The sequence below is a fragment of the Parasteatoda tepidariorum genome, chromosome 11 (genome assembly GCF_982258835.1).
Source record: "Parasteatoda tepidariorum strain Cologne lab strain chromosome 11, Ptep-v5.0, whole genome shotgun sequence".
NCBI classification, from domain to species: Eukaryota; Metazoa; Arthropoda; class Arachnida; order Araneae; family Theridiidae; genus Parasteatoda; species Parasteatoda tepidariorum.
Window position 1 is genome coordinate 80,657,633 of NC_141765.1, and position 24,400 is coordinate 80,682,032.

The 24,400-nt window shown below is 27.7% G+C and overlaps 1 protein-coding gene across 1 annotated transcript in view; it reads left to right on the forward strand.

Moving 5' to 3' along the window:
* Positions 1–24,400, forward strand: part of LOC107455835 (protein FAM91A1) — a 71,555-nt gene that overhangs the window by 17,295 nt on the left and 29,860 nt on the right. The window contains exons 6-13 of the mRNA XM_016073548.3: positions 7,013–7,135; positions 7,502–7,592; positions 10,791–10,853; positions 11,516–11,622; positions 14,624–14,662; positions 15,780–15,889; positions 19,431–19,531; positions 21,650–21,741. Of these exons, the coding sequence (XP_015929034.1) occupies positions 7,013–7,135; positions 7,502–7,592; positions 10,791–10,853; positions 11,516–11,622; positions 14,624–14,662; positions 15,780–15,889; positions 19,431–19,531; positions 21,650–21,741 (726 nt within the window). The remainder of the gene's footprint in view (positions 1–7,012; positions 7,136–7,501; positions 7,593–10,790; positions 10,854–11,515; positions 11,623–14,623; positions 14,663–15,779; positions 15,890–19,430; positions 19,532–21,649; positions 21,742–24,400) is intronic.

The window sequence follows — 24,400 nt, forward strand, 5'->3', positions numbered from 1 at the left end:
ATAGTTTTTGAAGTGTATTGGGTATATATGCAGGAGTTATAACAAAAATGTTTCTTTGAAACATTGTAGATATTAGCTATATTTATAAACATCTTAAGGAAGATATAAGATCCTATCAACTTGCCTCCAAAGTTTTGTTTAAAATTTCTAATTTAAAGACATATTTATAGAGCCACACTATATGGAAAGAGCATAAATGACGTCATGAATAGACATACCATAAGTTTAGTTCTATAATGAAGAAATGCAATAAAAATGCAAAATTAAGGAGGTAATCAAAGAGATGGAAACAAAAATGGCAAAAAGAAGTTACAGCAATTGAAAATAAGGCAGTTAACCTATAGGGTTATGGGCACAAGCTAATCAAATAAAATAAGGAAAGTACGAAAAAAGATGTGGATGGTAAGGTGAAACCCCAAATGTTGTTCATAACGAAACTATTATATTTAAAATTCTATTTTCTTTCATTTCTACATTTTGTAAAATTTCAGGTTCTCACCCTACTCTTAACATATTTTTTCTAGTCTCCATTCTTTTTTGTCTTATTAAAAGTATTTTCTTCTAATGAGTTCTCATCAAGTTCCACATACAACCTAACACCCCAAGAGTGAACATGAGTTGTAAGTTTTTATACTTAGGTGCTTGATGACTAATGCTTTTAAGATTAATTTATTTCTAATTATAGTTTATTAGAGCATGGTTGTGATTAACGATTACAATAAGTGAGACTAATGAAAAATAGAAATAAGGCAGGGCATGAAATTTCAGATCTAAAGTTTGAGCCTGACTAAAATTTTTTCTTGCTACTATTTTCATGTAAAGTATAAACAGTTTTTAAAATATTAATAGATGTGATGTAAAGAACTGTTAGGTGGTCATGGATATGAAAAGAGATGTATTAGTGTAGAAACTCCAAAATTCAGGCATATTGCTGAAAATTAATATTAAATAAATATTTATAATAATATTAACTTGGAAGTAAAGTTTCAATGGTACCAGTATCATAAACATATCATTAAAAGTCATTAAAATAAATAAAATATCAGAACATTAAAGTATAAAAAATTTTAGCACTTCATCGCTGCCTTTTGGCATTAAAATGCCACTTGTCAATTGCTGTTCTCAGATCAAGCTCTGATAGGAAGGAGTGATGATCTATAGCAGTGGTCCCCAAACCCCCAGGCTGCAGACCATTACTGGTCCGTGAATGAAATGTACTGGGCCACCATAGGAACATTAAATTATTTCCATTTTATTTACTGTGCGAACTTTCTATGGAGGAGAGCTGAGAGATGTCACCTAAAGCCGCGCCAATATGCATATGTAACTATATTTAATTTTGAAGACATGTTTAAATATAATTGAATTAAAATTATTCTCAGTGGACTGCGGAAAAATTATCAAACATTAACCGCTGATCTTTGAGTAAAAATGTTTTGCGATTTAACATTTAGCATTAATTAATTTTATTTGAATCTGTTATCTTTTACCTAAGATTCATTTATGAAGTAAGAATATTTAAATTTATATGGCAATTAAAGTGTACTTATAACACGATATTGTAACAAAAATTTTTATGAAACAAATATTTGGGTTTTATTACTTACTTTAAACTTTAGTATAAAATTGAAGTGCAACTGTTTTTAAGTGTCTTGATCTAAGTGATCTACATTTAAGTGTCTTGATCTAGATCTAAGTGTCTTGATATTAGTATATACAGTAGGGAACCGATTATCCGGAACGATCGGGACCATCGCTATTCCGGATAACTGATTTTTCCGGTTTTCTGAATCGCTACAAAAAGTAGTTTTTTTATTGTTAAACCCAACTAAAAAAAAATATTTGGAAATAATCTTGAAAAAAACGAAGTAATACACTAATGATTATTTCCAAAATGATGGTAAGGTAAACATCTTTCAAAAAAGAAAGGAAAATTCTAAAATCTTATGAGGAAAAAAAAAATTTTTTTTTAAAAAATGGCGGAAAAATTTATCGAATTTCGTTCCGGTTTTTTGGTTTTCCGGTTTACTGATTTCCGGATAACGGGTTCTGTACTGTACATGATCATAAAAATTGGCTTTTGACTTTTCTACCACTGATAGTAAATGCAATGAGTTTTGTCCAAAAAATTAAAGAAATTTAAAAAATTGAAGAAGTTCTATGGGTTAGGAAAACCACTGAATTAATCAATGAATAAGACTTCGACTTTCATTAAATCATAATCCCTGTGGTTGAATTTTTTCGAGTTTTCTATGACAGTTCTCTTTAGTACTAATACCTTTCTGAGAGACATTTTTAATAGTAGCAAATATATATGTTACTAATTTAAAAATACAGCAGTGTTTTCTGTTTGCAAAAAATGCCTTCATTTATAGAACAGAACAGTATATATTTTTTTAAATTATAAATGTAAGAATTTTTTTTTAAAATCTAAATATAAAGGAATGCATATTCTTATATTATTGTATTCCTTTATATTATTCTTATATTTATTACCTGTTCTAAAAAATATTTATATCGTTAACTTTTTTAAATTTTTGCTTTTTGGAAATTACTTTTTATAATATCTGTCTGAAATTCTAGCTAAAGCCAATCATCGCAGAATTTATTTATTCTCAAAAGAAAGTAGAAAAAAATCAGGAAATTTTTTTCCCACTTCTGATATACAAGAAAGACATTTTTTGAGTATAATTCTGCAGATAAAAAAACCCAAACTTCTTTGCTTCCCAAATAAAAAATCTTTCTGCAGGAACTCTGTAATGTTCTGCAAAAATGTTGCTGTGTCTACCACGGGGATCATTATTATGCATTATTTATTAGCCTTTTCTGTCTATCCAGGCATCGAAGAGTTCAATTAAAATAATTTTATAATAATTTTACTGTGTCTACCACATAATAAGTCTTTCTTTATTCTTGCGATCCTTGAGAACAAATATGATTTCAACTTATAGTTTAAATTTGGATCCTAGAGTTTTCATTGTTGATAAATTCAAGATAAGCATCTTTTTTATACTCTGAAGATAAAGGTAGAAGTTTGAAATTAAATATTATTTGAGATAAAAGGGAAAAAATTGCATATTATTAATTATAAATATATTTATTAGTCATGCATAAACTAACTATTACTAGATATAAGAAATGCTCTTTCAGTTGTAAATTACATATTTTTAAAAGTTATCATTATGTATATACATATCAATGCATATTAATAACAATGAATAATTACTTTAATTTCTTTATCCATCCACTTAACATTGTTTTTCAGAAAAAAAATTGTTTTGTTCACTACTACTTAACAAGGCAATTTTTTTATTATTATTTAGATTGGTTCTGACTGATAGTTTCAAATCTGTCTATGAATTAGAATTTGACTTTCTAATTATCTGTTATTTAAATTAATTGATCACCATTAGTAGTACAATGTTTGTTTACTAACTTCAATACTTTTATAGTAAAAAATGGATATTTACATATTATAATAAAAAATGTATTTGCTTTAGGACTGTTACTTTTTTTATTTATTGTCTTTTAACTTTTGTAACTTGAAAGACAAAATTACTCGTCTTCCAGGAATATTCCCTGTGCTCTAGAAGCGAGAAAACTCGTCCTTTATGCAAAATTTTTTCAATATTATAGCAGTGGTTCCAGCGACTTATTTACTAACATTTCGCATAGATTATTATTTTTATTTAATTTTATTTTTATGCCTGTAAACACAAAGTGAGAATTGTTATTGATTTGCAATTGGTTGTTATTTTTTAAATTTAAGTTAACAAGTGTTAAAGAAATTTGCTTTTTATTTTAAATTAAATGTAGAAGGTGAGACAAAGGCGCATTTTTGCTGTGATGTAAGTGTTAATATATTGCCTTTTAATAAGCACCCAAACAAGCATTGCAGTTGTATAAAAATGTTAGCAGGAATAGGTGAAATACTTGAGTGAAACTTTCTGACTTCAATACTTCTACTTATTTTTTATAAAATACTTTTTTAAGTTCTTATTTTTAATTTTTTAAATCAAATATGGTCATTTCATTTCATTTTTTTTTATTGTAATAACATTTCTGCAAAAGAACAATATAATTTTGTAACGCCGAAAAGCAAAACACATTTTTAAATTCTACGAAGTTTCTCTACAAAGTTTTAAAAAAAAATCTATGTAAGCTTATAAAATTAAATTTTTTATATATTCTATATATATATATATATATATCTATATCTATCTATCTATATATATGTATATATATATATATATATATATATATATATATATATATATATATATATATATATATATATATATATATGTATATATATATATATATATATATGCATATATATATATATATATATGTATATATGTATATATATATATATATATATATATAATATACAGTGGAGAAAGAGTTATTGTTGTGGAAATATTTTGCGGAATGATGCATACTAGTACAATTAAATAGAGTATTGCTGTTTTTTAATTTTAAAGTCCTTTCTTTTAATTAAACTAAATTTAAACAATGTCATCAACAAGAAGAACTAATTGGACATCTACAAAAAGAAGCCAAATTGTCATATTGAGAGAAAATGACCTCTCTTATGCTGAAATTGCAAGACAAGTTAGTGGTTCAGTGACTTGTTCTGGTGTACGAAAGTTCTGTTTACGTTATGAAAAAACGAAATCAGTGGAAAATGAAGCCAAATCAGGCCAGAAAAAAATGCTCAAGTGCTACCGCCGATAGAAAAATTAAACGGCTATGCCTTCAAGATAGAAAAACTTCATCAGATGCCATTAGATGTGAAATGTATTGCAGTAAGTTCAAGAACAATAAGAAGAAGGTTATCAGGATTTGGACTACAAGCTAGAATTCCAAGGATAAAACCATATTTAAATCAAAAGCAAAGCAAAAAACGAGTTAAGTGGGCAAAAGAACACATTAAATGGTCAGAAAACCAATGGAAGCAAGTAATCTGGAGCGATGAGAGTAAAATATTGCTCTTTGGTAGTGATGATAGAAAATACGTGAGACGTAGAGTAGGTGAAGCACTTCATCCTGATTGCATTGAAGCAACTACAAAAAACCCAACAAATGTTATGATTTGGGCATGTATGTCTGCAGATGGTGTGGGCCGAATTCAAGTGATTCTTGGCAACCTGAATGCCAAAAAATACATCGAAACTGTCCTGAAACCAAAATTGATACCTTCCATCCGGGATCTCTTCCCCAACAACGAAGTGTCCCAACGCAGGTGTCGATCATCGCGCTCTGACGTCACCTTCTGTCGTCCAGTGCCTGTTTTTCGAGTTGTTCGGTGCTCGTCGGTCCACTGCTTCCAAACTCGCATCACTGTGGAACTGTTCCGCTGCATACGAGCTGCTATTGCGCGATAGGAAAATCCTCCTTCTCGAAGGCCGATTATCCTCCCTCGTTCAAACTCCGTAAGTTGCTTGAATTTCTTATTCTTCCGTCGTGGAGGCATACTCAGGTCTCACTAAACGTTTGCCACTAACAAATAATCATAGACTATTTTCAACGTCCCGCTACAGCACTTTATTTATACGCTTTCAGCATCAATTCAGAGGGCGCTGCGCGCGCCACGCACGCGCGATGGCTCTGAAACTTTATTAATTTGCATAATATCCTATAATTGACATTTGCTGCGAATTTCATTTGATTCTGATGATTCCTTCATGGTGTTGCATTTTCTACAAACAGCAGTTTATATATATATATATATATACAGTGAAACCTCCTGTTATGGACACTCCTGCAAAACGGACATCTCTCAATGCGGACATATTTTCAATTCCCCGGGAATTTTCTGTGAATAAACCATTATGTATGTTCTCCGCAAAGCGGACACTCCCGTAACCGGATGTGGACACTCATTCTTGCCCTGAAACATTATTTTCTATCTCTTCAAACCGGGCACTACTTTTTCTAAGTTTGAAAAAAAGCTATTTCGGTTTTAAATTGCAAGGGAAAAAATGCAACTTTTCGTCATTTTAAAAATATGTAAATTTTTTGCCTTAATCATAACTAAAAATATTGTCAAGCTATTTCAATACTGAAGAGTTAGTCTTTCTCCTGTCACCTCTGTAAACAAAGGAGAAAAAATGATACTGCTCTCTTGAAATAATTCGGACAGTGGCATCTTTTAATCTTTTCACCTGGACCGCACAGGTTATGAGTCCCCTCGAGTTGAAATGACATCTTAAATGCTCTCAATGCTTCTTCCCCATTGAAATATTTTTAAATTTTGTAATCAATTTGAAGACTATATTTAACACAGCTGGGGTAAAAAAGAGAACAGAAATATAATCTTCGATATGTTCATATTAATGAAACACTTATTTAGACACTTGATAGCTGATCAATTGTGAATAATCAGTTCCATAGGTCCTAATGACTTAACTGTGAATCATGGGAGGTTTACTTTCAAGAAGGTATTAACCATGTTCCCTCTCAAATGAAAGGTTGGTGTAAGGGGATGTAAACCTAATAATTGAAATCGACTGAGGACTGAAAGCTCCAATTGGGTATCATATGTCTGAATTGAGTATCTATGCTAATAGGAAAATTGTATTCATTTATCTGTAGCTACATCTAGAATTATGTATTTATATCAAACTTCTTAATATATATATAAATATTAATATATTATTTTTCATCTTTCTTAAAGTTTAAATAAATATCCTTGTAGTTAGTTATTGTAAATTATTCAATTATTTTGACATCTTTGAAAATATTCTAAAAACAACAGTGTTAAACTTTGTTATTAAGGACATAACGGACAATTTTTTTGGTCCCTTGAATGTCCGCTTAACGGAGGTTTTACTGTATATATATTTGAAGGCTTTAACCATTATGTTTTTTTAAAAGAAATTTTTTTTTAAATAAATAACCTTTGTTTTTTTTAATTCAGACTTTTTTTCTCAACATCAGACTATTACATTCATTGAATTAATCCCATTCATATATGAAATTTTATTCACACTTATTCTTTTCTTTTTAGAAATTTTTTGGGGTTCGACGGAGACCTGTTAGAGAATTACTCCCACCAAAACCTATAGCATCATTAGTAATTGAACCTTGGTGGATTGTTCATGTTGGTTATGTTACAGAAGATGATATCAAAGTACTATTTAGATTTATTAGTTTTGTTAAGTTGTTTACATCAAGTTTTTTTTGGTATAAATTTATTCAGAGTAATTTGATGTAGCTTTTAAAAATAAAAACCTATACTAGTAAATTTTACGAATTTCATTTAAAAAAAATGTTTTTGTTTGAATAGAATAGAAGCTCAAAAGCAGAACTTTACTTTTTAAAATTAAAATTAAATATGTCTTTCATCATATTTTTAATAAACATCAATAAGAGGCATGAAACATTTCAACTTCATAAAGAAAATGTTAGTACAGTTCCTAAAGTGTTGTTTTATCACAAAAGTAGATTTTACACTGGACTAATCAAATGCTTATAAAGTTAAATTGTTTGTTTACAGATTATACCTGAAAATGAAAAAAAAATTATCGACAAGATTATAGATCATGGACCTCAAAAATGTGGAGATTTGAATGCTAGAGATGTTAAAGGTAAGTTGATAGTACCTTAATTTTTGGCATACCTGTTAAAAAAGTGATGATGTGATTATTGAGCAGATATTTTTAAGTGCATACAAAACAGTTTCATATTGCCCATAATAGAGACGTCTACATTCTATATTTCATTGAATTAAAATGCACTGGGATGTTGAATATTTAATTTTAATTTTTAAAAATCTTGAAATTAAATTTTTAATTCCTTTGAAGAAAATATTTTATTTAACTCTTTTATAGCAATATTTGTGCCAAATTTCAAGATTGTATTCCTTTGGGATCTTAATGAAAAAAAAGAAGAAATTTCATTTTCTTTACCCTACTTCAATTACTAACAAAATAAACTAAAATTGTGTACATATATAATTTATTTGTGAAATAGCTTTTAATGGACAATTAATTCTTCATTGCCAAAATTAAAAGATTTAAAAAAAAAGAAAAATGTAAAAAACAAAGAAAAAATCTCAAATTCTGAAAAAAAGAGAGCATTTTATTTTCCCATTAGTTGCTTCTATGTCTAATTTCATAATGGTATTAATATGTTATCATAAAGAAAAAATATGTATACTTTCTGTTTCACCATACTTGTGAATTTTTAAAAAAATAATAAAAAACAACTTATATGTAGTTCTAATACAGACATTTCTTCTTTTTATGTAAAATTTGTTCTGCTCTGGCCATCTCCACTTTTGAAACTTGATATGTTCTGCCTGTGTTAGGAATTTATTTGAAATAAAGTTTTTTGGTATTCTCAAAATGTTTGATTTCCTTGTGTATGTCAAAGAAGGTGATGGTCCATTTGCATGAAGAAAAAAAAATTCTTCTTCAACCTGATTTTTTGAAGGAACAACACCAGCCGCAACTTATTGCTATATGCACAAGTTACATACCTCAGTAATTTCTTGAAAAGGCACATCTTTAATAAGAGAATTTATTAGAATTTTTTTTCAGTGTAGTTCACACACAAAAGAAATATATTTGATTTTTGGATTTGGCAGTTGTTAAAAGTGATAAATGTGTGGAATTTTTGAGTGCTAACAATTAACGCAGTTTTCTCAAATTGAAATTTTATTAACTTCTTTTCTTTAATATATTCATGATTTATCGCAAAGAAAGTGATGGGTTGCAGATATTTTGTTCCTCATTGAAAAAGTTGATAATGGATTAAGATCTGATTTTCCAATGGGGCTTAAAGACTGTCTTTATCTGTAATCTTATACCATTGAAAACATTTTTTTGATGTACAGTGTGAAAAAAAATGACCACCCTGAATAACTTTTGATCTAATGACTCTATTTTCATGTTCTAAGACTCAATCTTAATGGCTCTTCGTGTTGACCTCAAATATGTTAATTAATAAGTGCAGGCAATATTTTAAGCTACGAAATCAGACATAAAAACATACTTTCTCTGAATAAACATACCTTTTTCTTGATGAAATCGGATTTCTGACTCCCAAAACATGATAGCCGCAATCTGGAAAATATGGTTCCAATAGCTTGATTTGGAAAGTGCTCTTAATTTTGGGCCCCTTAAGGTTACTTTTTACCTATTTTCCTAAATCTGGAGAATTTTTTTAAGCAAATTGAAAAATTTTGCACACAATTATAAAATTTGTTTATCCACAAAATAATATTTCCTCTCCACTCCCACACTTCTTATATTCAGTAACTGTTCAGACCTGGCTCACAGATGGAAGAGCGGGAGAAAACATTGTTTTCTTTTTAAAAGTGATCTAAATAAAGTGATTTCGAGAAAGAATGTGGATGGCTGTGGAGAATAATTTACATGCCTTGCCCATTCTTTTGAGTTACATTAAGCATAAGAGAGAAAAAAATGTTGGTAGCAGGAGGAAAGGAGAAAATGCTGATGATACTTTGGAGCTCAGTTTCAAATTAGCGAAATGATTTTCAGAAGAAGAAAAAAACAGTTATATGCTGCCTTGCATATACATGTTCTGCCTAAATTTTATGTTTTAAATCAATAACATCAAAACAAAATCTTTGCAAAACTACTCTTCTAAAAAAGAGTGACCAATTATTAGGATTGACTTTAGAATCTTTCCATATTATCAGTTTTGTTTTAAAAGAGAATATGATAGTCAGTAGCTCTCACCCAAAACTCACACACTTCTTATTTAGACATGAAATATTGAGGTTAGAATTTCTGTTCTTTTCTCTCATCTGTATTTAACTCTATATTCTTTCTTTATACGTTTCTTTTTTCCCCTTTCATTTATCTCCCTCTCTTTACCTTTTTATTGCATCTTTTCTTTATTATGAATTTATCTTCATATGAGTTTCATTGGCTATTTTTGTTTTTCACCTACCATGCTCTCTGTGCTACTTATTTTCATAGTAAATATGAATAATAAGTGTACCCAAGGTCGAATACTATTTACGTTCTTAATTTCCATTTGATCTTTCTGCAAATAAAAATAAATGCTTTTTTTTCGTTTTGGGTATTTTCTTTAGTCAATTATCATCTTAAATTTATTATCTTAATTGCAAACAAGTTCAGAGACTTTTTCAAAGCTGCTGAATTACTAAAAAATGCATTTTTTTTGTCACAGAAGGGAAAGGGAAGAAGATAACGCTATGTGTAATAAAAATATTCATAAAAGAATAAGTTAAAACTCTTGCAAATTGCTATTAAAAAATAAAACCCCTATCTCAAATGTTTATATTGTGTACCCTACACAAATCTTTATATATATACGTGTTTTTACTAATATTCATGTGTTTACAATGCTTTTATAGTCAATATTTTTAGTGTTTTTAGATTTTGCCTAAATTTTTCAAATGAAGAACTTACATCAAAATTTGAAATGGAGTTTAATTTCTTATAGAATCATTTCAAAAGTGTCAAAATTTTTCTTAAAAGTTAAAAATGTATTGAACATTTATAAAGTACACTTAGAAACTTAGTAAAATTGCATTTTAATCTCTAACCATTCTTTTAGTTCGTAATATACATAACTTCTACTGATTACTGATTCAACTTTGTTGCACTACATGCCCTTCAACTAATTATGCTGTAGGTCTTATGATGTTCCTTGAAAAACTTTTTTTAATTATTGCTGAAATTAAAATTTTTTTTCATGTGTCTAGCTTGTTAATTTATTTATTTCCCCTTTATTAATCTGCTGTATGTTCATAAAATATGTACAATTTTTTGAATATTGCTTTTCTTTAGCTTTATACCGAAGAGGTCTCATATACCTTGATGTACCAATTGATGACAATGATTATGTTTGTGGTAAGTATTTTCATACATCTTTTCTTTATTTTTTTATTATTTAATAAATAAATTTAATATGTCTCTAGCCAGTATGGCAATGAAATATATGAATTTAACTTGGGCATCATAGTTGCCCAATTTTTGACAGGGGCAAAATTGAAATATACATAAAAATTTGCTCAATTTTCTTCTATATAATAAAAGATTTTTTTAAAATTTGTTAACTTGTTTTTAACTTAACTGAATTTAAATAAAAGATGATTCATAAATTTTTCTCTATTTGTCTGAAATATTGAGAGAGACTTTAAGAAATTTCAAATTATTGAGGGGACATATACCCACCATCCCTCACACCAACAGCGTCCTTGGCATTAAGGCATTTATTTAACACAAGGTATTTAAAAAAACTTAAACTTACATTGCAAAAATATTCAACTTACAGCTTCACCCATTTCACATGCTTAAGACCTGGCTCTGACTCTACCTGTAACTTTAATTTACAGTAATTGTCTGTAATTATGTTTGAAAAAATATGACTATCTCATGTTGATCATGAGCTCTGGAGAATAAAAAAACTACTATGTTAACTTTTCTTAGCTCCTCCATTTCTATTCTTATACTTCTAACCCCCCCCCCCTGTTATGATGTTTTCTAACAAAAGCCTTTATACATTTCTGTAGTTCCTCCTCTGGAAGGATTTGTGATGAACAGGGTGTTGGGAGACTATTTGGAAATACTTTTATATAAAATATTTGTTTCCATTGATGAACATACACCTATTGCTGAAGTTAGTACAATTTTAAATGTTTTCATGTTTATTTAATATAATGAAAAAAATACTTTAAGTATTATGGTATTTTTGAAACATTTGACCTGTTAATTATTTGATCTTATAAATTTATGAAACTTTTTAAAATTAGAAAGTATTATTAAAGTGTTTTTGTCTGTAGCATTTAAAAATTGTATGTATTTTTATTTGTGGAAAGCAATTAAATCAGAATTACAATGCTTAGCAATGCATTTAAAATTCTAAAACTCAATCTTGAAAGATATGAAGTTAAATTAAAATTTCAGAAATTGTGCCTAATTATTAATATGATAAGAAAATTGAACTATTTTACATACCATTTTTAAATCTTTTCCTATATTTTATTGCACAAAATATTTTTTGAATACATTCATAGTTTATAATGACAATTTATCATGGCTTGTTTTAGTGTGAAGTATTTTGTTTTTCAATGAATGTATAAATATTAATCCAATTTTTAAGTTATCTTCTAACAGTCTTGAGTAAATGTCTATTCCCCCACTTAATTTTCAAGGAAATGCAGGCCTAATATGAATTGATGCAATAAATAATATAATTTAAGTGTGCCTGTTGCAATTGGTTCAAATTATTTAAAAATTTTGTTTTCAAGTTTTAAATTTAGGGTAGTTTCTGGAGGGATGTTCTTTTTATATGCATGGGAGGTATGCTACCTACCCTCTAATATCCAAAATATTAAGAGGTACCATTGCTAAAAATTGGACATTTTTATTTTATTTTAACCATACTTTTTAAAATTATTTTTTCCTAATATCTGAAAAATATGACAATGATACTTAAATTATTTAATATCAAAATTGTAAATTGTTAAGATAAAAAATTATAAATCTAATTAAAATGGTTAAAATTATTAAATTATTACAAAATAATCATTGAATAAATAATGTGGTTAACTTAGAGAAACTTGACCTATGTAAGAAGGAAGGAATACCTTGCCATTGCAATCTTGGCGACATCAGACTAACCAAACAAGCTTTAAAATTTAGACTAAAAGAACATGGTAGATAAGTCCATCATCAAGAATGCGATAAATCATTTATTGCTGCATATTCTTGGAATCTTAGAAATAAATTCAATTTCAATAATACTAAAACTCATACAACACTCTCACATCAGCTCATTTTTTCTCGGAATTTTGTTCTTTTCCATATGAATGCTGATTTCCTTGTTAATGACATGAGTTCCTCACCATATCTCCACAGCATGTCTGCATTTTGCCCTGATTTGCCACTCTTGGCCATTGTGGTTTTCCTAGTTTTGTTTTTTATCTTTATTTAATTTTTTATTTCATTTCGGGTTTTTAGGCTTTTTCAATTTTATTTTTCACTTTCATTTTTCGTTGGCAACTTCACATTTCCTGTTTCAAATCACTTTTGCATTTTTTATTCATGTCTAGCGAGTCTTTAGAATGAGCATTTATTTTTGAGCGGTCAAAACACATTCACTTTCTTTACAATCCATATTTTTTTAAAGCCAATGAAGTTTTTACCACCAAGGGCGCCGTGCTACATTTCGGTCTTGATCATTATTTTGACAACAATCTGATGTTTGTAGAAGCAAGCATTTGCATATTATTATTTTAACAGGGTTCATGTAGACCTTAATTAAAATTTCAGAACTCAAGATTTTGTAACTAGATATTTGGAATTATTATTGAATGTTATGGTAAATATCAACATTTATAGAATGCATTTATCTTCTAACTTTTACTGCCATCATTATCCTTTTTTTAGACTATACCAAATATATAGAGCTTCCTATCTCCCCAATTTTTGATCTGTTTTTTTCAAAATTTTGTCTATTTTGAAGATCAGGAATCCAAATATGTAAAAAATATATATGTTTATTCATAGAAAGTATGTTTGTTGTATAATTTCATAATTTAATTAAAAGTTAGCACTAATTAGTTAGCATATTTGAAGTCACCCCCTGGAATCATTAAAAATAACACTTAGTTTGTGAAATTTGATCATTAGAATGAATGGTACTTGTGGTAATATCTTTTTTTTGCACTGTACAATGAAGAGTAAATTAAATAAAGCTTTAAAAATGATTTATTCTAAATTACTTTTGTCAGAGCAAATCATACTTAATTATTTAAAGACACAAATATATACAGTAAGTTTTAGAAGCCCTTGCATTTCAATAATCATAGAATCAAATGAATGTACTTAAAATATGTTTATTAAAGAGCAAATTATTTAAAAAATTTCATGCCATTCTTATCTGCAATATTAGTGTGTGTTCTATAATTTTATTTCTATAGTAAAAACTTTCATTGTCAATGAAATTAGACTTTAAAAAAATCTAAACTTAAGAATATTGTTATAAATTAGATTTTTATAAATATTTTCCAGTTTTAATCTATAATTAAAAAAAAAATCAAATGATTTAATATTTCACAGAACTATAGGGATGGGGTGTTGGAGATGTACGTTTTTATTTTTATGTGGAGTACTTGGGTACTTCTACTTTCATTTTAATGGAACAAGTCACAGCCTCATACAGTTCATCTGGTTTACCATTTTCTTGAAAGTGAAGGGATTTGCTAGATGGATTGATTAATAAGTTCTCCAGTCTTCCTCCCTCAAGAGCCTGTCTGCTACACTCTTGGGAAGGCAATTACAATTGACAAATCTCCTTCTGCAGCCATCTAAAACAGTGAATCTCCTCTGGAAAACTGCATTGCGGAATAAGTGAGACCATTTTTCAGAGAAGCACACTAACTGTCTTAATTTCTGCATGAAATCATGATGTGAAGTCTCTGTGTTGTTGAAAATAGACTAGAGAGGGACCATATAATTTCAACATATTTAGCTTAATAATTTGAATTTTTTTTGGAATTAATATTGGCATAGTCTTAGATAAAAGTGTAGCTTTTAGCACTAATATTAGTTGGTTTTTTTAAAATTATGAATATAAATTAAGTTGACTTTCTGTCTTATCTTATTTTTGTTTTCAGCTTGCCAATGTTCTTCAAGTAGAGCTAGAACTTGTTAAGGTATGTTTTTTTTCTTTTTTAACTTACATGTCATATGTAAGAGGATTATATTCCACTTTTTATGTAATTGTATCAAGTTTTCTTACTGTTTTATAATTCAGTTTTTGGTTTTAATTTCCATCTTATTTCGTATTTGGCATACTGGATTAACATATATTAATATCTCATAAACTGTTAAGTAACTTATATATTTGATGTTAAGTTGATCAAAAATCTAGTCACAAGTATTCTTTGTTTCTTTTGTTTGAAGTGGGCAGATGTTAGCAGTATTTTTTGAAATCTTTGCAAGTTTTTAATATCTTCTAAAAGTAGATAAACACATTAATTTAAACTAGGTAATGATTATTTCTTTAAAGTGGTATTAACAAAAACATTTAAGTGTCATAACTAAGTTTTAAGTTTAAAAAGTAAGATTTAAGTTTAATTTTTTGTGACCTTTTTTCCTTAAAAAATCAAAGGTATTATAAATATGTCTATCTTTCCTTCCATTATTTAAAATTGAATAGTTCTAAATATCTACTTAATCTTAATATTTATAATTGAATATGTTCGCAGAACTAAAGTTCTTTCAAAAGGTATATCATTATAAATGTAAGTTAAATGCTCAAGCATTATGGTGAAATTTATAACCTGAGTGATAGTCTCGACTTTCTCCAGCTTTTAAAAACAAACCGTGAAAAACATGCTTTTAAAAAGTAGAGCTTTTTAAAACAAACTCTGTTGTCAGAACTGTTTTCTTTAGTGATTGAAGAAATAGTGAATATATGCTAAATTGAGTTTTAATGCAAGCTATTATATAAAATATAAATAAAATTAATCTATAAAGTATAGGATATAATTAAATGTTAAACTTATTTTTTATTTTTTAAACGATTTTTTTTTGAGGTAGCAAGAATTGTAAATATGCTATAACAAAGCTATTTTTATTGATGTAGAAATGTAATTTTTTGTCAATTTAATATAATTTAAATGCTGATTCATTAAAGCAATATTTTTTTTTTCATTTTCAAAACTAGATTTTTTTTATATTAACTTCTTGTGTTTACTGAAGATCAAATTTTAATTTTAGTTATGAGAGTTTATTCTATTTTATTGATTGTTATTTCCTTTTTATTAGAATGCAGTTTCAATGTACTGCCGATTGGGGTTTGCTAAAAAGAAATGCCAAGAGGATGTAACATCTTTTCATTCTTCTTGGGAAATGCACTATTCTTCTAAGCCTCAGAAGTAAAGCAAATTTATTTGTTTGAGACAAAATTGAATCTGTTATTTATAAAAAGCTGTTTGTCTGGATATTGTGTGTTATTCTTAAAAGTATTAGTGTTTTAATATCAAATTATTTTGAAAAAAAAAAGCCTGAATTATAGTTGTAAGTAAAAAAGGAACAAAAACAGATATAATAGGAAAAAAAGATAGGAGAAATAGAAGAAAAAAAGTTTTTAATTTGTAACTTTAACTTAATTACTAGAACATTCTTTTAGTGTTAAATACTTGTTTAGATTTAAGGGAATTTGAAAGCCGACATTTATTCTACATAAGTGATTGTTCAGTATTTAATTGTAGGTTTTTAAATGCTATAATTGATTTTTAGTAATTTTTCTCCTTCTAAAGAAATTGCTTTGTTAACTTTCCTAACATTCTGTTTATTTGGAGGTCTCTTGTTAATTGAGTTTTTACTGTACTACTAAATCTTGAAAGTTAAAATGAAACATTACCATACCCAAATGTTTTTGTAGTTTTTTTCTTTTTTTATCTTTCGAAACTTCTTTTAAAATGACACATGGTAAGGAATTTTATTATTTTTAGTTTAAAATCGTGATTTTAGACTAATGAACTACTCTCCGTTTTGTTTTGTATTTTGTGGCATAGTGAACTTAAATATCCCTGGAACATGTTCTGTAATTTTCCTAAACAACTATACTATTGTAATAATTATGTGATGTTTTGTGAATCTAATGAAAAACATACTTTGCATTGCTTATTTTTTAATAGTTAGAATAACAAACACCATTTTGTAGATTTGAACTAAGAAGTTTTTGCGAAGAAAAAATTAACTGCTTACTTAAAATCTACACACACTTATGTATAAAACTTACAAAAATTTAAGTTTAAATAATGTGTAATCATGGCATTCTTTTCTTAAAAACAATTCTTAAATAATTAAGTTTAAATTGAACTATGAGGTTAGGATTTTTTTTTAAAGTATTCCAAATTTTTTTTTATTCAAGACAACTTTCATGCTATTTTTTAAATATCAGATGTTGTGTTGCTTTTAAGAGGAGACTAGATCAAAGAAAAAACTCTTTATGACAAATTCTTTTTCACCTATTTTAGTGATTTAAAATTTTAAGTCTGGAAAAAGTGAATTAAGGTAAACCAAGAGTAAATCATAGAGTTTCAAATGCCGAAAAAATTTACAATATCAAAATTGCAACAAATTATAGAAATATGACTCAGAATTAAGCATTGGGGAAGCAATATCCCTGCAATAACTTGTTTGCATTTTGATATTTTGAAATTTTTTTTTATCAGCATTTGAAATTTCATGATTTGTTCCAGGTTTACCTTAACTCACTTTTTTTTAAAATCTTTGAATTTTAAAATAACAATAGTAGTAAAAAAGTCATGTAAAGTTTCTCCCGTGGTTTATATAACATCTTTTAATGAATGTGGAAAACAAAATAGAAAGAGGGAAATTGACTTATCATGATGGATTTTTTCTTTCCTATAGAATGTTATTGTTAAAGTATACATCCCAGTTTTTGTTAAAAATTCAGAATAAATAAGTTAAATAATTATGTAATTAGCAAGGCTAACATGACAGCTGTGACTTTATGGCATTAGATATAACACAACAAAATAATAAGAATTTATTGAATTGCAAGAATATGATTACCTTGTGCAAAATATAGATATATGTTTAACAAATGTAACAGACAAAGAGTCTGAGAAATGAATAACTTCGATACATATAGATCATGATGAATTCAATATCAATAATGAAGTATGTTTAGTTGTTCTTGAAATAATAAGCAGTTTTAGAGTCTAGATTGGTATGTTCCTATATTATGCTGCTATGATACAACAAGCAAATATGTAGACTAGCTTTAGAAGTTTCAATGTTTAAGAGGCTATATATACTAGCTTGAAAGCTTGAACTGTTTTAGTAACAGACTGCTGTAGTTTAAATGGATAACATGATAAATTGTTAAAAAATATTTAAAAACCATATGAGAAACTGACAAAATGCATTAACCTTTTCATTATTTGTTTCTTTTCCATTTAGAGTTGTTCAAACGTTGCTAAAAGAAAGTTTTAATAAAACAAAAAGTAGAAAGAAAAAAAAAAGATCTCAACAATGCAACCAAAATACAACTTTCATCTTCTATTTTATTACAGATTTTTTGAAGCAACATATTTTTATTGTTGGTATGATTCTAAAGCAAATAAAAATAATTGTTATAGAAAATATGAACCATTTCAAGAATGCATATGAATCTTCAATTGAGATTGTGTCATAATTGGCCAATGCTCAATATGTTCAAAACATGCTTATAAGCAACCCTCTTTTGTCTTTATATTATTATTATTATCTCCAATTTGTTTCTTTTTACCTTTAATAAATAGAAATAAAATTATTCACAAGGGCAATTGATCATCTTTCAAATGTCTGAATAAATGTTTCATTTATATGAACAACTCAATGATAATATTTTTATTTTCTTTTTTTACTCCATCTGTGTTAAATATAGTCTTTAAATTGATAAGAAAATGAAAGAAATTTTCAGTGGGGAAGAAGCATTGAGAGCATTTAAGATGTCATTTCAAATTGAGGGGTCTCATAACATGTGTTGTCCAGATGAAAAGATCAAGAGATGCTGCTGTTCGAATTATTTCACAGGAGCAGTATAATTTTCTCTCCTTTCTTTGCAAAGATAAGGCAAGGTGATAGGAGAAAGATTGATTCTTTAGTAGTGGAATAGCTTAACATTATTTTTAGTTATGCATAAGGTAAAAAATTTACATGCTTTAAAAATGGTGAGTTTTTTTCTTGAAATTTAAAGCAGATTTTTTTTTTTAAATTTAGGAAAAGTAGTGTCTGGTTTGAAGAGATGGAAGGTAATGTTGCAGGGCTAAAATGACTGTCCGCGTCCGGCAATGGGAGTGTCAGCTTTGCGGAGAATGTACATAATGTTTTTATTCATAGAAGATTCATGGGGAATTTAAAATATGTCCATATTAAGAGACGTCCGTTTTGCAGGAGTTTTCACTGTATATGTATATATATGTGTGTGTATATATATATGTATATATATATGTTTATATATATATATGTATATATATATATATATATATATATATATATATATATATATATATATATATATATATATATATATATATATATATATATATATATATCTTTATCATAATTACAGAAAAAATATTTTACCAATATCTTAATTCGAGATTCTGTCCTAAGTTAGGTAAACATTTTCCTTTTCTTTAAAAGTGTTATGTGAATAAATCATAAAAATAGTGATAAATCTTATTATAATCAATTAACCACTCATCTTTGAAGACCATGCTGATCAATTTAAAAGGAATGTTGCTCTAAGGTTTTTAAAATTAAATTTGGTGAGAAAAAGTAAAATTTTGTCCTATTAGATTCATATTTCAAGTTACAGGATTTGACTTGACTTTTTATTGTTTAAAAAAATTGGTTGTTAAACCTTTTTTTTTTTTAAAAAAAAATTTAATTTTTCAGGTTAAGTTCTGATGACTCAGATGAAATGCTTTTAAAGTTTTCAGACTCAGACAGTTTTTATTCTGGCCTCATTCATGATGTGTGGGAGCGAGCTGACTCAGGTGTGAATTTTATCTTTAGTTTACTATATTTTACTATAGTTTTTTCGAAAGAAAAAAAAATTTAAACTCTAATATTATCTCATGTATTTTTCTCAAAATCACTTTTCATCATCAATTACTTATATTTATTTTTGCATGAAGAAAAATTAGAGAATTATAGCTTAGAATCAAACTTAAGACTCATGCAGGAAGCGATTAAAAATTGTTTGAAAGTTTAACCAGGACTGCAGCCAAAGTATAAAATAAATGATAATGGAGTGTGATCTTTAAATATATAATTGAATTTCAAAACCAGCTTAGTTTATTTCAAAAACTTACCCCGCATCAGTAAATAGTGTGGCAGGGGGCTAGGCTTGTGCATACTCCCCTGGTTACAAGCTATATTTATCCAGGCTTCCAAAGCAAGCCTACCTCTGCATTGACTCTGAAAAATAGCTGCAGAAGGTATCTAAGAAGCACCTGATAGGAACCAAGAAAAATTAATTTATTTTAGAAGCAAAAACATTGCTAAACTAAGTCAAATTCTAAAAAATATGATGAAATGCATTCTGCGATTTCAGGTAAATAAAACTGCCACATAACACAGTAAAAGAACAAAATGAGAGAAAATTACGCAGTTAGTGTAGATTAGATTTAGAGGTTGGGCAGCTCTAAAGAGCAGGGCACATCGACCAGAGGTCCATTGTACCCAAATCCTAGATCAGAATTAACTAGAAAGCCTTATGGCTGAAATGAAATTTAGCAAACACCTTACAGGAACATCTTGCAGTTCCCAGGCCAAAATGCAGTGTTTCCCTTAAATGCTCAAATCTTTGAGCAGAATAGACCTTACAATCACAAAGTATGAGATCACATCATCACATATGAATCACAAAGTACACAGTTTGTGTAACACTTAAACATATGTCAAACTATCTCTCAAGCATGCACACTCTCTCATCACAGGAATATATCAGCTTTATCCCTCAAGAATTCTGATACGAGTTGACTGCCATTCAAAGGAAACCAAGAATTAGCATTTCATCACTATGGTCATCTTTTGGAAGGATGAGATGTTACTAGGTTTTGTGAGCAATACGGTTCGAGTCACTACAATAGCTCCTATATTATTAAAATATACATATTTTAATCTTTGAACAAAATTACAAATTCTTCAAATTTTTTTCAAGCTTACTTCTTTGTCTCTTGTTTGATTAAAAATTTTGTCATAAATGATTAACATTCACTAAGTAAAAAATACATCACACATATTTCAATTAGAGATGTTTTTTTCCTGCATATTTAAACATGCAAATCAGCACCTGCATTGCAAATCAGCTTTATTAGGCTTTGGTTTTAGGAAGTTGTTTGGGCAGAAGTGATGATGTATTAATTTTGCTTGGAAGCTACTTACCTTTTTTCCAGGTATAAAAACTTTTTTTAATAAAAACCGTGAATAAAATTTAAATTAGATATCAATGTTTAATGAAAGCATAATTTCATTCTCACAGTTGTATAGTCTAACAACTGTATAGTGAAACAATTTTAAGACTCACAGCTGTGAAAATTTTATATAACTGAAAAATATGTTATATTTATGCTAAAAAAATGTTTTTTTTTTTTTTTTTTTTTTTTTTTTTTTTTTTTTTTTTAAATTTATAACTTGTGAAGGTTTTAGTGTGACAATACCATTTATTCAAGCAGCTTTTTAATAATTAGAAGCAGTTTAAATAATTAGAACGACTGAATGTAATGATTTAATTTTATTGGATTCTTAATTACATGCATTTAACATTATTTTGTTCTTTATTAAATGTCTATCAATTCAAATATTATATAAGGTATACCAAAATGAAAACGAGATTGGAGCTGTCGGGGCACTTTATTAAATCTTAGTTAATATGTTGATAGATGGTTTAGCAGATTTCCCAGTTAACCATTTTGTATCAGTATTCTCATTTCTGGGGAGTTGTTTCCTATTTCATTGGATGATGGATTCTCCCAGGTCATCAAATTTTTTTTTTCAATATTGCTACAGCTAAAATCTCAATTTCATTTAGGCACAATCTTACATAGCACCTGTTATTAACAGTTTTCCTTGTACTAAGAATAACTATATCATGCTTTTTTTATTTTCAGTGCCTTTATTTTCTTCAACTGCATCAAAACGTATTGGATTTCTATTTGATTCTACTCTTACGGCATTCTTGATGATGGGAAATTTATCGCCTGTTAGAGAAATTTTTTCTTATTTCTTATTATAGTTTTTGTAGAAAGTAAAGAAAAAGTCTTACACTTTTGAATTTATTCATATAATTTCTAATTTCTTTAGGTGTGTTAAAATAATTTGATTACAGTCTGAACTAAAGATAAATTATAATTAAACTTTATAAAAACTAAACTTTTAATATGGTACTATAAAAATGTGTTAGAATGATTCCAAGAAACTGAGTTTCTTCATAATATTACATACTTTAGAGCCACTTTGAGAAACAAAAATCTGCTTGTGTTCTCTTCATTATTCAATAAAGAATTACAATTCTGTACAAATTTGCCCCAGTAGACAAGGTTAAAATGGATCAGATCAAAAAATTGGATTAATAATATTCACTAATTTAGGTATTGTGAAGGAACACAACTAAATCTTGGTAAAGAAAATTGAATTTAAATAATTTCTTATAATTTATTCTATATTAATTGTTTATTAATTAAAAACATTTTGAAAGATAGCAAAAAAATTATTAATTAAAACAAATACTTGAGGGGTAAAAGTGAAGGAAAACTAGAAATTACTTATACTGATCCATCACAAACGAGAATTAAGTAAATAGTATTTTTCTCTAGTATATGACCAGCTTCGATAACTACTAAATATAATTATATTTAACCTATTATCTTGTTAAAACCTACAGCTGACTAGTATAAACTGAATAATTTTCATCATAATTGCATGACTTATATGTACTAGTTTTATTCTTAGAAGTACACACTTATATGTTGTTTAATAAATGTTAGTTAAATTACAAAATCATGAACTAAAACATACTTAAATAGGAATCAGGAGTGAGAGTATTCTGTGTGTACCTGGAAATTCTCGGTTTTTAGTATCATCTTTCTGGGTCTTCAAACTAGGAGCAGGGAATGTGATTTGTATACAAATTTCGCAGAATTCTGCTTGTTGTTGTTGTACCTGATGATTTAGATTTTGTTTTTGAGGCTCCTAAGTAATTTTGCTAAATCTTGTTGATTAATTGTTAAATCAAGTTTAAAATTTTTTTTCCTTCACAGTTTGTAGATAATGCGAAAAGAAACTCTTAACAAAATATAAATTTTGAGCTTGTATTTTCAAAAAAGATTTTTTAAAATACTAAAAAAAATAAAATTGGTTGTAATGGAAATACATTAGAAAAATGAATTTTCATGTATTATATTGACTATGTGCACTTACTTTATGTAACTTCAATGTTTCAACTTCATGTTTCAAGTAGAAATAACACTTAAATACCAAAAAATTATTTTGCTATTTTTTTTAGTTGGTCTGCTCACCATAAGAATTGAACTTTGTTGAAAACCCACTTTTATGGGTTTTAACATTAATTGTAGAAATGATTTTGCTTCTTTTTAGAAAAAAAAACTTAAAAATGAATATTTTTTATTAAAGTTAAGGTCAGAGGGTGTAATTTACTAATAGAAACAGCTTCTTTTAGAACAATATACATCCTACTTGAGTATGGAAAAATGTTTTCTAAATCATTGTATTGTAAAAACTTTCTTTTAATTTTTCAACAATTTATGGTTTTGTGAATTTTTCAACAATAGAGAAACAATGTAGTCTTACTGAAAAATTCCCCTAAAATGTTCATTTAATGTAAAATTTTTTTAATGGTTAAAAATATGTTATGCTACTTTGTTTCTGAGAGGTTAATCAAATTTATAACTTGAATAAGTTTCCTTTTTTTAAGCTTATATTTAACCCTGAAGTTAATTGGTACATAAGGTAATTGTTAATGAATAGTGGACAAAAAGAAAGATTAAACATTTTTTTGTGATGTCATCAATAAAGTGTTTTGAAAGATTTATGATATATTTTATTGCAAATTTTTAGATTAAAATGTTGAAAATACAATTATTTTTTAACTAAGTGATATTTAATCGACAAGTTGGATTCTTTTCCTCTTCAAATTTTGAGCATAATTTATTTTTAAAATCTTGAATTTGATTTTCTGAAAAAGCATCTGAACTTCTTTTCTTGGATAATTTTTTTTGCATTACCTTGTCAAACATAAATCAAATTAAAAATTTAATTACTATGAAAAAGGAAATGAATTTAATGATTATATTAATAAGTTTAATGAAAAATTTGTTATTAGTAATAACTATGCAAATAAGTTTTGTGCAAAATGCTTTCCGACATTATTTATCCTAAGCCACAATTTATTTGGAAGTAAAAAGTAGTAATAGTACAAATAAGCTTTGGCCAAAATTTTTCCGATTATTTATCCCTGATTTCTGGTGGCTCAGGGGTTAGGGCACTTGCTTCGCAATGATGTGACCCAGGTTTGAATCCCAGCGGTGGCTGGTTGATACGAATTTTGCTCCCAGCTCGCATAGACCACAGTGCTGATGTAAAATATCTTGTGTGGTGGATGGATCATGGGTTAGAATCTTCTTGCTGTTGGACTAACCATGAGACGTTTTGTTGGTTTGCCTTCATGTAACACAAATGTGAGTTAGTTCCATGAAAAAGTTCTCCACAAAGACTAGTTTGTCTCAATGCTTGATCCAGGAGTTCATATGTCTTCTGGGTCGTGCTTAAAATTGCAAGGCTATGGAGTTGAACATTGATAGTCATAAACTCAGAATTGTGTTGGCTGTAGAATGCCAGTTATG